This window comes from Colobus angolensis, unplaced genomic scaffold (assembly GCF_000951035.1).
Source record: "Colobus angolensis palliatus isolate OR3802 unplaced genomic scaffold, Cang.pa_1.0 Scaffold22, whole genome shotgun sequence".
In the NCBI taxonomy this organism is placed as follows: Eukaryota; Metazoa; Chordata; class Mammalia; order Primates; family Cercopithecidae; genus Colobus; species Colobus angolensis.
The window spans coordinates 3,088,102-3,099,987 of record NW_012115377.1 but is presented as its reverse complement, the minus strand read 5'-3'; the positions used below and the strand labels follow the sequence as shown (position 1 = coordinate 3,099,987).

Here is an 11,886-nt window from a genome sequence, read left to right as displayed (position 1 = left end):
GCCTGGCTAATTTTTGTATTTTTAGTAGAGATGGGGTTTTGCCATGTTGGCCAGGCTGGTCTCGAACTCCTGACCTCAGGTGATCTGCCTGCCTCCGCCTCCCAAAGTGCTGGGATTACAGGCGTGTGCCACCGCACCTGGCCTTATTTATTTATTTATTTGGAGGCAGAGTCTCGCTCTGTCACTCAAGCTGTAGTGCAATGGTGTGATTTCAGCTCACTGCAACCTCCACCTCCCTGGTTCAAGCGATTTTCCTGCCTCAGCCTCCCAAGTAGCTGGGATTACAGGCATGTGCCACCACGCCAGCTAATTTTTTATATTTTTAGTAGAGATAGGGTTTCGCCACATTGGCTAGGCTGGTCTCAAACTCCTGACCTCAGGTGATTTGCCCGCCTCGGCTTCCCAAAGTGCTGGGATTACAGGTGTGAGCCACCACGCCCGACCCCTAATTTACATTTTTAAAAACCCTAGTAAGGGCTGGGAACCATGGCTCACGCCTGTAATCCCAACGCTTGGGAGGCCAAAGTGGGAGAATCGCTTGAGCCCAAGAGTTCGAGATCAGCCTGGGCAACCTGGCGAAACGTCGTCTCTACAGAAAATATAAAAATTAGCCAGGCCTATTGGTGCATGTCTGTAGACGCAGCTACTCGGGAGGCTGAAGTGGGAGGATCGCCTGAGCCCAGGACGAGGCTGCAGTGAGTCGTGATCGTACCACTGCACTCCAGCCTGGGCGACAGAACGAGACCGTTTCAAACAGAATAAAGACAAAACCCCCAAATCACCCTAACAAGCAGCCTTCATAACTCCAGAAGCTGATTGCAGTTCAGTTTGCAAGCGGCCACGCTCTAGTTTATATAGATCTGAGGCTCTACCCATGTACAGGCACCACCCCCCCCGTTGCGTCACGAGCGCGCAATGGCGTCATTGGAACGACGTGAGCATGCGCACTTCCCCAGCACAAGCAGGGAAGACACGCGTGACCCGGAAGGCCTTCCCGCCACACTCCAGAACAGGCGTGAGGGGCGCCGATGGCGGAGGGAACGGCGGAGGCCCCTCTAGAGAACGGTGGTGGCGGCGACTCAGGAGCCGGAGCGTTGGAACGGGGAGTGGCGCCCATTAAGCCTCAGTGAGTCGCTGGGGCAGGAGGGAAGTTCAAGGGCCCTTTCCGGCACCCATAGCGTGGCCCGAGCTGTGCATGCCGGGAAATTAGGCAGCGGCTAAGGGCGAGAAGCCATCGGTTCTTCATTCCGGACCGTTCTTCCGCCTGCAGCGTGGTCAGCGGAGGTATCTGAGATCGTGCACGTTGGGGACCGTCACATGCACGAAGGACACCACGTGCATGCTAGGGCAGGTGGGATTTGAGGCCAGGCCCGCGGTGCATACTGGGGATTGTAGTCTCCGCATGTGGACATACGGCGCATGTGCTCCGCCAGTGGCGGTTACTGGCGGGTCCTGGGTTTGAAGTGAGTGCCTTGTTGCTTGCTGGGGCTTGCGGTGTTTGAAGGGCCGAAAGGCGTGCAGGGAAATGTGGTGGCTTAGACTCCGCTTCAAGGCATGCTGGGAATTGTAGTTTTTCTGAGCCTAACATGCGCAGGGACGTTCTTGACTGAATCTGATAATAGTTTCGCGCAACACTTTGGACGGTGAGGACCCAGGGACAAAATAGATCTTTTTTGAGGCCCTGAGGGGCTCCCAGGCTGGGAGCTGGCTGGTTCTTAAGTAGTGAGCTCCCCGTCAGCAGAAGGATTTAAGCACGGGCAAGTGTTTCTAGCCTCCTTTCCCTAGTGTTTATTGACTCTATGTTTAGAGGATTTTCCTTTCCCTTTCTGTCGGCAGATACCTCACCACTAAGGAGCAGTTTCACCAATTCCTGGAAGCCAAAGGGCAGGAGAAGCCTTGCCGGGAAACCGAGGTAGGAGACTCAGCTGGCAATGACCTGGCTGAGCCTGAGGCTAAGCGGATCCGACTGGAGGATGGACAGGCGGAGGACGGGCAGACGGAGGAGGCAGCAGAGCCCAGGGAGCAGCCGCAGACTCAGAAGAGGGCCCGGGGACAAAACAAGGGCCGGCCTCATGTGAAACCCACACACTACGACAAGAACAGGCTGTGCCCCTCCCTGATCCAGGCGAGTGCGGCCACGTGGGCTTTCCTGCCGGGGCAGGCAGGAGCAGGGTGTGTTTCCTGGCGGTGGGTCATTGTTAGAAAGCTCCTGGGCCTTCAGCAGTGAGCAGTGAGCTTGCTCTGATGCCATTCCGTCTTCATCCTCCTCGGGATATATTGTAGGGCTTGTCATTGTTCTTATCGTACCAATGGAGACGCAGAGGCACAGTGAGGTGCCTGACTTGCTCAGGCACACAGAGCCAGGAGGGGTGACCTAGAGTTTGAACCCCTGACTGCTGGGCTGCCCCGGGGTCTCCCTGTCCTCCCTCACTCCTTCCCTGTTTCCCCGCAGGAGTCGGCTGGTAAGTGTTTCTTCGGCGATCGCTGCCGCTTCCTGCACGACGTGGGGCGCTACCTGGAGACCAAGCCGGCCGACCTGGGCCCCCGCTGTGTGCTCTTCGAGACCTTCGGCCGGTGCCCCTACGGCGTGACCTGCCGCTTCGCTGGAGCCCATCTGGGGCCCGAGGGACAGAATCTGGTGCAGGAGGAGTTGGCGGCCCGCGGGGCCCAGCCCCCGCCAGTCCGCAACGGCCTGGACAAAGCCCTGCAGCAGCAGCTGCGGAAGCGCGAGGTCCGCTTCGAGCGAGCTGAGCTGGCCCTGCGCCGGTTCAGCCAGGGCCAGCCGCCGGGCCCCACACCTGCTGCTGCTGTACCCGAGGGCACGGCAGCCGAGGGTGCTCCCAGGCAGGACAACTGTGGCGCCCAGCAGGTCCCCATGGGGCTGGGCACTAGCACCCCTCCTAGCAGCCCCGTGCGGACCTGCGGGCCCCTGACGGATGAAGACGTGGTCAGGCTGCGGCCCTGTGAGAAGAAGCCGGTACGTGTTGAGTACAATGTCAGTAGCAGACCTGTCCGTCTGGTGTGCATCTATTAGGCACCAGCTGTGTCCACGTTCCTGTTCTAGCTCCCTGGGAATCAGAGGCTGTGCCTTGAAGGAGCTCCCAGCTGAGTCTCCCTCTCTGTGCTCTGTCCTGGGCCCAGCCTTCAGGAGGTCCCACTCTGGTGGTGACAGAAAGAGCTGGACAGGGCCGGGCGCGGTGGCTCACGCCTGTAATCCCAACACTTTGGGAGGCTGAGGCAGGCAGATTTTTTGAGGTCGGGAGTTCAAGACCAGCCTAGCCATCATGGTGAAACCCTGTCTCTACTAAAAATACAAAAATTAGCCGGGCATAGTGGCGGGCGCCTGTAATTCAAGTTACTCAGGAGGCTGAGGCAGGAGAATCGCTTGAACCCAGGAGGCAGATGTTGCAGTGAGCCAAGATTGTGCCACTGCACTCCAGCCTGGGCGACAGAACGAGACTGCATCTGGGAAAAAAAAAAAAGCTGGGCACACTCTGAGTCCCACAGGGTCAGAGTTGGGTAGCAGGGGACAATATGGAAGGCTTCCTGGAAGAGGGGGGCATTGCAACTGGGTTTGGATGGTTAAGTAGAAGCTTTCCAGTGGAGGAGACGATGAGGAAAAGAACATTCCTGATGAAGGGATTGATTGGCACATGCAGAGGCCCAGAAAAGGAGTCAGGCCATTGGGGCCAGGGCCAAGTGTGTCCTAGACTGTGGGGAGAAGGGAGGTCCAGGGCCTCAGCAGCTGGGGTGGAGGCCCAGGCTTCACTTGTATTTTTTTTCCCTCCAGCTGGACATCCGTGGCAAACTTTACCTGGCCCCCCTCACCACGGTAGGACCTGGGTCAGGTGGCTGCTGGGGTGGCAGGGTGGCAGTGTGGCCATTCCAGCAGGGCTTAGTGTCTCCCCAACCTGCTGGATTGTGGGGCTGTGGCACATATTCAGGATCCGGCTGTGTGTGTGTGTATGCGTGTGTTTGTGTATGCGTGTGTGTGTGTTTGTGTATGTGTGTCTGTGTGCATGGTGTGTGTGCGCGCGTGTCTGTGTGTGTGTGTGTCTGTGTGTGTGTGTATGCGTGTGTTTGTGTATGCGTGTGTGTGTGTTTGTGTATGTGTGTCTGTGTGCATGGTGTGTGTGCGCGCGTGTCTGTGTGTGTGTGTGTCTGTGTGTCTGTGTATGCGTGTATCTGTGTGTGTGTGTGGTGTGTGTAGGTGTGTGCGTGCGTGCACGAGCATATGTGTCTCCTGCTCCCCCCTCAGTGTGGGAACCTGCCCTTCCGGCGGATCTGCAAGCGCTTCGGGGCGGACGTGACATGCGGGGAGATGGCCGTCTGCACCAACCTGCTGCAGGGTCAGATGTCCGAGTGGGCCCTGCTCAAACGCCACCAGTGCGAAGACATCTTTGGCGTCCAGGTCAGTGCCCGCCCCGAGGGAGGGAGAGCGGAGGGGCCCTCGGCTGCGCTGTCTCAGAGTCAGGTTCCAGGTCTGCCCTGGTTGCCTCCTCGACCCCCTGGCCTCAGCTGTGGAGTGGGGGTGGTGCCCTGATCCACCTCTGGGGACCAATGGCCGTGGCCGGGGACCGGTGCCTTGCAGACAGACCTTGGCTCCTTCCAGGGAGGGCCCGAGAGAGGAGGCTGCTGGCTCAGGGCCCCCCAGTGGGGAGGGAATGGCCAAGTGGGGACAGTTGAGACTCCCCCCTCACCCCCATTCTGCTGCTGCCTACCTACAGTTGGAGGGCGCCTTCCCTGACACCATGACCAAGTGTGCCGAGCTGCTGAGCCGCACCGTGGAGGTGGACTTTGTGGACATCAACGTCGGCTGCCCCATCGACCTCGTGTACAAGAAGGTAGTGGCCCCGGACGTGTGCCTTGGTTTCCCCATCTGGGCAGGGAGGCACTGGGCCAGCCGGCGATGTCGTGGGTGAAGGGTCAGGGTTTTGGGCCCGAGTGTGGCCCCTGGAGCCCCTTCCTTTCCTGCGGGTTGACATCTCCTGGTGGGGGCCTCCAGGCAGCAGGGGTGAGGGGTCTTGGGGTGGCCCAGGTCCTGCCCTCCCTCCACCCGCCTGTCTCTTCCAGGGCGGGGGCTGTGCCCTCATGAATCGCTCGACCAAGTTCCAGCAGATCGTTCGTGGCATGAACCAGGTATGGCCAGCCACACCCCCACATTGGCTCCCAAACAACTCCCCCAGGCCCTGCCTCCCACCACCTCCCACCATCTCCCACCGTCTCCCACCATCTCCCACCACCTCCCACTGTCTCCCATCACCTCCCACCACATTCCACTGTCTCCCAGTGTCTCCCATCACCTCCCACCATCTCTCACCACCTCCCACCACCTCCCACCACATTCTACCATCTCCCAATATCTCCCACCACCTCCCACCGTCTCCCACCATCTCCCATAACCTCCCACCACCTCCCAGTGTCTCCCACAACCTCCCACCACCTCCCACCATCCTGTAGGTGTTGGACGTGCCACTGACTGTGAAGATCCGCACAGGCGTCCAGGAGCGTGTGAACCTGGCGCACCGTCTGCTGCCCGAGCTGCGGGACTGGGGCGTGGCACTCGTCACGGTGGGTCTTGGGACACCTCGGGCATCAGGGTCTCGGGGTCGACCCCGCGTCCCTTCCTAACGGCTCCTCTCCTCCATCCCTCCCTCTTCACCTCCACACCTCCCTGTCTCCGCCTCTGTCTTTCTCTGTCCCTCTCAGCCTGGCTCTGTCGGTCTCTTTCTCTCTGCGTCTCACTCTCTGCCTCCTACCCTGCGTGGCGGCTTCTCCCCCAGCTCCACGGCCGCTCTCGGGAGCAGCGCTACACCAAGCTAGCAGACTGGCAGTACATCGAGGAGTGCGTGAAGGCCGCCAGCCCCATGCCCCTGTTCGGTGGGTGCTCCGGGAAGCCTCCTTGTCCTCTGCCACCCTCGGTCCCTCTGGGCTCGTCGCCTTCCCACCTGGGGCCCCCTCCTACCACCCTGATGGGGGCCACTGGGTCAGTCAAAACTGAAGGGGGCTGGTGGGGAGACCCCCAGGGTCCCACCTGCCCGTGTCTCCCTGAGACCCCAGCCTCCGTCTTCTCAGGAAACGGGGACATCTTGTCATTTGAGGATGCCAACCATGCCATGCAGACTGGTGTCGCCGGGATCATGATTGCCCGGTAAGTGCCCAGGGATGTTACAGAGGTGCAGCTCCATCTTCATGCACAGCAGCAGTGCCCCAAACCCGACACGCCGTCACCCACCCCTGCTCTGTGGCGGGCTGTTGGTCCCAAGTTGGGAGGGGCAGAGGGCGATGTTAGGAGCTGCAGCTGTGTTGTGGCAGAGAGGACTGAAAATTGCTGCTGCCATGGGATCTGATTATGGTGGGTTGAAAGTCCTGGGCTTTGGCCAGGTGTGCTGGCTCACCCCTGTAATCCCAGCATATTGGGAGGCTGAGGCAGGCCGATCATTTGAGGTCAGAAGTTCAAGACCAGCCTGGCCAACATGGTGAAACGCCATCTCTACTAAAAATACAAAAATTAGCCAGGTGTGGTAGTACACGCCTGTAATCTCAACTACTAGGGAGACTGAGGCAGAATTGCTTAAACCTGGGAGATGGAGGTTGTACAGTGAGCCAAGATCTTATCACTGCACTCCAGCCTGGGCAACAGAGCCAGACTCTGTCTAAAAAAAAAAAGAAAATAAAAAAAGTCCTGGGCTTTGAAGGTTGTGTGCACACAGCCGGGAGGCTTACTAGGCTTGTAGGTTTCGTGGTCTGGGCTCCGGCTCAGGCCAGGCCATGGAAGCAGGGGCCACACGATCCCAGGCAGGCTGGTGGCTGAGCCCACTGATCATCGCCCGTCCCACAGTGGCGCCCTGCTCAAGCCATGGCTATTTACGGAGATCAAGGAGCAGCGGCACTGGGACATCTCATCGTCCGAGCGCCTGGACATCCTGCGGGACTTTACCAACTACGGCCTGGAGCACTGGGGCTCGGACACGCAGGGTGTGGAGAAGACCCGACGCTTCCTGCTTGAGTGGCTGTCCTTCCTGTGCCGGTGGGCACTGGGGCTGGCTGGGGTGGGCGGCGCATGGGCTGCGGCTGGCTAGGGCTGACTCAAGCCTCTTCTGCTGCCTGCCCGCCTGCCTGCAGGTACGTGCCCGTGGGGCTGCTGGAACGGCTCCCACAGAGGATCAATGAGCGACCGCCCTACTACCTGGGCCGCGACTACCTGGAGACGCTGATGGCCAGCCAGAAGGCCGCCGACTGGATCCGCATCAGGTGCCTGGGTGGGCCGGAGTTGCAGGGCTGGAGTCGGGGCCGTGGGTCATGGAGGGTGCTTTGCAGGCCCTGGGCCTGACCTTGCTTTCCACCTGCCCTCCCACAGTGAGATGCTCCTTGGACCAGTGCCCCCCAACTTCGTCTTCTTGCCGAAGCACAAGGCCAACGCGTACAAGTAGCCTCAGGCTTTCCCAGGGGCACCGTGGGGCGAGGAGAGTACAATAAATTTTATTCTTTTAAAATCCAGGCCTTTCTGTGACCCTGAAGCAGCCCCTCCTTAGCCCCCATCTTCCCCAAACCTCCTGGCCGCCTCCATGGGCCCTGCCCCAAGCTGGGTGCTGCTCGTGCCCAGAGAGGCCTTGACCCCCAAGAAGGTAGCGGGCGCAGGACCCCGGGCAGGGAGCCTCAGCCTGCATGCCCGTGGGGATCAGGGCAGCCTGTCTGGAGGAGGCAGCCTCGAAGCCGTTAGGGGGTGTTGCTGGAAGAGGCAAAGGCCTGGCCCAGAGTCCTCCTTCCCCTGGTGATGACCGTCTCTGCCACCGTCTGCCCCTGCCCGGCCCTGACACCCAGAACCCCAACCAGTGGGCGGGCTGCAGGCTGGAACCCGCTGCCCCGAGTAACCAGGCAAACAGAACCCCGCCAGGTTCTCAGCCTCTTCTCTGGTTGGGCCACCTGGGCTCCTACTGCCGCCCTCCTGGCCTGTCTGGGCTGGGCCCCCCATTGCCCCATGCAGCACCCCAAACCCTTCTATGCCCCTGCAGCTCCCCAGGAAGGTTTCAGCCCCCAGAATCTGGAGGGGGCCGAGGCACTGGGCAGCCAGCCCACTCCCACCTGCACCGAGCCGCCTCCCGCCATGGGTACGATCGGGTGGGCAGGGGCACCTGTTAGGGAGGGCTCAGGGGCCCACCCGCCTAAGGGCCCCACCCACCCGGGCACCTTTGTCCACAGGCTCCTTGAACCTCTACCATCCCCCAGACCCAAAGAAAGAGGTGTTTCCGGCCCCTCCGGCAGGTACCGGCCTCCCCTGAACCCTTGATGAGGCTGGGAGTGGGTTTGAGTGTGCAGGCCCCTGCCCTGTCTCTAGGTGGGGGCCTGAAGGCCTGGCCTCTGCTCCCCTGCTTCACACAGGTCCCCCAGATGAGCCCCAAAGACGAGCTCTGTGTTATCCATCACCCAGCCAGGGCCCCAAAGCAATACCTATGTCGTCCCCCAAAGGGGCCCCCCAATGGCAAGGTTCTCGTGGCATCCGCCAGACAGGCCCCCAGGCTTGAGCTGGGCCCCTCAGGCAGCGGCTGCTCTCAGGCCACCTGCCTGCCGCCCACAGGTTTCCAGATGGCCCCATGTGGGTGCTTCTTCGATCCCCGCATCTTTCGGATTGAGTGGACCACCCCTGACCTGGGCCAGTCGGCCCTGTACAAGCTGGCGGCAAGCAGTGGGGGGCCAGTGGGGGGCCCCTCTGCCCCAGGCAGCTACCTCCTGGAGCCGCAGCCCTACCTGAAGGCCCCGGGGCTGCCCCCATACCCCTACCACCAGCCGGCACCGGGGGGGCCCCAGTTTCTCTTGCCCTACTTCCCGCCTGAGGGCCCTGGGCCAGAGGCTCTGGGCTTTGTGGGGGATGCAGGACCCGCCACCTTCATGGAGCTGCCCCTACCGCCACTGGAGGAAGGCCCGGCCCCGCCACCCCCTCCACCTCCCAAGGAGAACAAGCCACCTGTACTCATCACGCTGCCTGCAGAGCCCACGTTGCGCCTGGACGCCTACAGCCACCTCCAGGGCCACCTCGGCCACTTCCCTGGGCCCGAACCCCTGGCCTTCCCCGCCAAGGAGCTACAGGGCGGTGGGGCCCGACCTGGGGTTCCCTTGTACCCACCAGGCCTCAGCGAGCTCAAGGTGGCCGAGGCCAAGGAGGGGCCCCTGCTGGGGGCAGGCGAGGCCAAGGCCCCCAAGGTGGCCAGAGCTTTGGCACTGCCTGACAAGGTTCTGCTGGAGGACGCCATGAAGCTCTTCGACTGCCTGCCAGGCGCCACTGAGCCTGAGGGTACCCTGTGCGAGGTCCCCAGGCCGGCCCTGCCTGACAGCAGTGGTGGGAACTCAGCCGATGACATTTGCTCGCTGCGCCTGCCCGAGGAGCTGCTGTCCTTCGACTACAGCGTGCCTGAGATCCTGGACACCGTGTCCAACGTCAACTACTTCTTCAACTTCAAGGCACTCGACGAGGAGCAGCCGCCCCACCCGGGGCCCCCTGCCGCCAACACCCCAGCCCCCAGTCTGCCCGGCAAGAGAAAGTCGTCGACGGCCAAGAAGGGAAAGCCGGGAGGGAAGACCAGGCAGCTGGCAGCCCCAGCCAGCGCCAATTCCCCAGGGCCCAGGCAGGACCTGGGAGCCACCCCCCATTAAAGCACATTTGGCCTTTCCGCTCCATGTCCACGTGGTGGCCTTGGGGATGGGGAGGGGGCTGGAGGTGCACACCTGGCCCCTCACCCCCTCATCCCACAGACTGGCAAGGCAGCGCCCCCGGCCTCACAGGCCTCCAGAGCCTAGCAGGGGAACCCCGGAAGCACAGGACACCCTAAACCCCTTGAGTCCCAGCCCTGGAAGATCAGACTCCACTGGCAGAGGCAGGGGCCTCTTGGGACACGGGGGAGCTGACCTCCAGACTCGACGCGTTCTAAGGATTTTCACCCCTTTGGTGGGGAAAAGCAAGGCTGCCCAGAGAGGGGCAGGAACTTCCCTGGAGACACACAGCTATCAGGGCAGGGCTTGAGGAGCAGCCTCCAGGTCTCCACCCAGCTGCCTCCTGTCCCCAGGAAGCCACAGCCACCACAGGGAGGGCGGGAAAGGCCACGCTCTTGTTCAGACGGACAGGTGGGCGCAGGGGCTTGACCTGATGGTGTGAGGGTGGGGGCTGGGGCAGGGATGGGGAGACTGCCCACGCGTGAAGGAGTGGGGAGCACACAGCACCCAGGGGACCTGGCATGTGCACCCGAGATGGAGACAGGAGACAGCACCTGGAGCCCAGGAGAGGGTCAGGGGCCCCAGCGGGCCACACTTTTGGGTCCAGGGTGGCAGGGACAGCCCCGCTACTGGTTACAAAACGGGATGGGCCCAGCCTTGGAAGAACAACCTCCAGGTGCTGATTCCTGTCACCGCTCACCCACATCAGGGTCTCGAGAGTCCTCCTGTGGGTCCAGGCAGTGGCCACCTGTACCCTCCTCGCCTGAAACATTCATGGTGGCCCTGGAGAGGCTGACCCCGTTGCCCTAGGGCCACGTAAGGAAACAGGAGACCGAGTGCCATCCAGCACCTCCCGGGATGAGGACACCCCTCTGGGATGGGAACCTTCAGCCTACCCCTTCCCCAGGCTGTGGGCTGGATCTCCTGGGCCTCCGGAGTCGGCTGGGGGAGCCCCTGGGAGGCTCACCTAGAGTCCAGGAGGCTGGTGGGTGTTTGGAGGCAGAGCAGAGACCATGGTCCCCGCTCTGTGCAGGGCACTGGGCCTCCTGCTCTCTGGAGCTACTCTCCCGGAAACCCTTATTCAAAAAACTCAGGAGGAGGCCAGGTGCAGTGGCAAACGCCTGTAATCTCAGCACTTTGGGAAGCCGAGGCAGGCAGATCACTTGAGGTCAGGAGTTCAAGACCAGCTTGGCCAAAATGATGAAACCTCGTCTCTACTGAAAATACAAAAATTGGCCGGGCGCGGTGGTTCACATCTGTAATCCCAGTACTTTGGGAGGCCGAGGCAGGAGGATCACAAGGTCAGGAGATCGAGACCATCCTGGTGAACATGGTGAAACCCCGTCTCTACTAAAAACACAAAAAAATTAGCCGAGTGTGGTGGCGGGCGCCTGTAGTCCCAGCTACTCAAGAGACTGTGGCACGAGAATTGCTTGAGCCGGGGAGGCAGAGGTTGCAGTGAGCCGAGATGGCGCCACTGCACTCCACCCCGGGCGACAGAGCAAGACTCCATCTCAACAAACAAAAACAACTCAGGATAGTGTCTTGGGGCTGTGCAGCTGCGGCCGTCAAGACAGGGTCTCACTGTCCCAGGGACTGTGCCATGTGCCCTCCTGGCATCTGCAGTGATCCCCGTTCATCCCCGTTTCCCCCTTGGGACACAGGCTGGGAGAGACTCCAAGCCCACTTTGTTTTTTTGAGACAGAGTTTCACTCTTGTTGTCCATGCTGGAGTGCAATGGCACGATCTCGGCTCACTGTAACCTCCACCTCCTGGGTTCAAGTGACTCCTGCCTCAGCCTCCCGAGTAGCTGTTTTTAGCTGTATTTTTAGTAAAGATGGGATTTCACCATGTTGGTCAGTCTGGTCTCGATCTCCTAACCTCAGGGGATCTGCCCGCCTCAGCCTCCCAAAGTGCTGGGATGACAGGCGTGAACCACTGCACCCAGCCCCAAGCCCAATTTTCTCAGCTGCCTTCCAGCTCCTTTTTCCCTGAAGCCTCATTGGGGTATCTCTGAAACTAAAACCAGGTGTCCCAAGTGTAGGGGAGGTCTTGGCTGATGAGGAAGTGGGGCAAGGACCTGGGATCACTTTTCTTGAAGATTAATGTGGAGTGAGAGTCACACAGTGGATGTCTGCAAGGACCCAAGTAGCAGCATTTTTTTTTTTTTTTTTTTTG

General features: G+C 60.8%; 2 protein-coding genes across 3 annotated transcripts; both read left to right on the top strand.

The window, feature by feature from the left end:
• The first annotated feature begins 779 nt into the window (after positions 1-779).
• Positions 780-7,496, top strand: DUS3L (dihydrouridine synthase 3-like (S. cerevisiae)). Of its 2 annotated transcripts, XM_011943502.1 has the most exons (13): positions 780-1,126; positions 1,837-2,125; positions 2,453-2,977; positions 3,791-3,832; positions 4,259-4,411; positions 4,728-4,844; positions 5,074-5,139; positions 5,461-5,571; positions 5,784-5,880; positions 6,076-6,151; positions 6,842-7,030; positions 7,126-7,254; positions 7,361-7,496. In XM_011943502.1, the coding sequence occupies exons 1-13, from the start codon at positions 1,029-1,031 to the stop codon at positions 7,431-7,433; spliced, it is 1,965 nt and encodes a 654-aa protein (XP_011798892.1). In that variant the 5' UTR covers positions 780-1,028; the 3' UTR covers positions 7,434-7,496. The 2 variants fall into 2 exon arrangements, with proteins under 2 accessions (XP_011798892.1, XP_011798893.1); XM_011943503.1 differs by lacking the exon at positions 2,453-2,977 and having other exon boundaries at positions 1,837-1,912.
• A 386-nt stretch (positions 7,497-7,882) lies between these two features.
• Positions 7,883-9,668, top strand: PRR22 (proline rich 22). Its single transcript, XM_011943501.1, has 3 exons — positions 7,883-8,111; positions 8,203-8,265; positions 8,579-9,668. Exons 1-3 carry the CDS (start codon positions 7,982-7,984, stop codon positions 9,649-9,651), a joined length of 1,266 nt encoding a protein of 421 aa, XP_011798891.1. The 5' UTR covers positions 7,883-7,981; the 3' UTR covers positions 9,652-9,668.
• Positions 9,669-11,886: the final 2,218 nt, after the last annotated feature.

Bases quoted from the DNA above. Each gene is read 5' to 3' on its own strand.
- PRR22 (XM_011943501.1), top strand. From the start codon at position 7,982: ATGCAGCACCCCAAACCCTTCTATGCCCCTGCAGCTCCCCAGGAAGGT. The intron at 8,112-8,202 runs GTACGATCGGGT...CTTTGTCCACAG, and splicing joins CGAGCCGCCTCCCGCCATGG to GCTCCTTGAACCTCTACCAT. The intron at 8,266-8,578 runs GTACCGGCCTCC...TGCCGCCCACAG, and splicing joins GTTTCCGGCCCCTCCGGCAG to GTTTCCAGATGGCCCCATGT.
- DUS3L (XM_011943502.1), top strand. From the start codon at position 1,029: ATGGCGGAGGGAACGGCGGAGGCCCCTCTAGAGAACGGTGGTGGCGGC. The intron at 4,845-5,073 runs GTAGTGGCCCCG...TGTCTCTTCCAG, and splicing joins TCGACCTCGTGTACAAGAAG to GGCGGGGGCTGTGCCCTCAT. The intron at 6,152-6,841 runs GTAAGTGCCCAG...CCCGTCCCACAG, and splicing joins GCCGGGATCATGATTGCCCG to TGGCGCCCTGCTCAAGCCAT.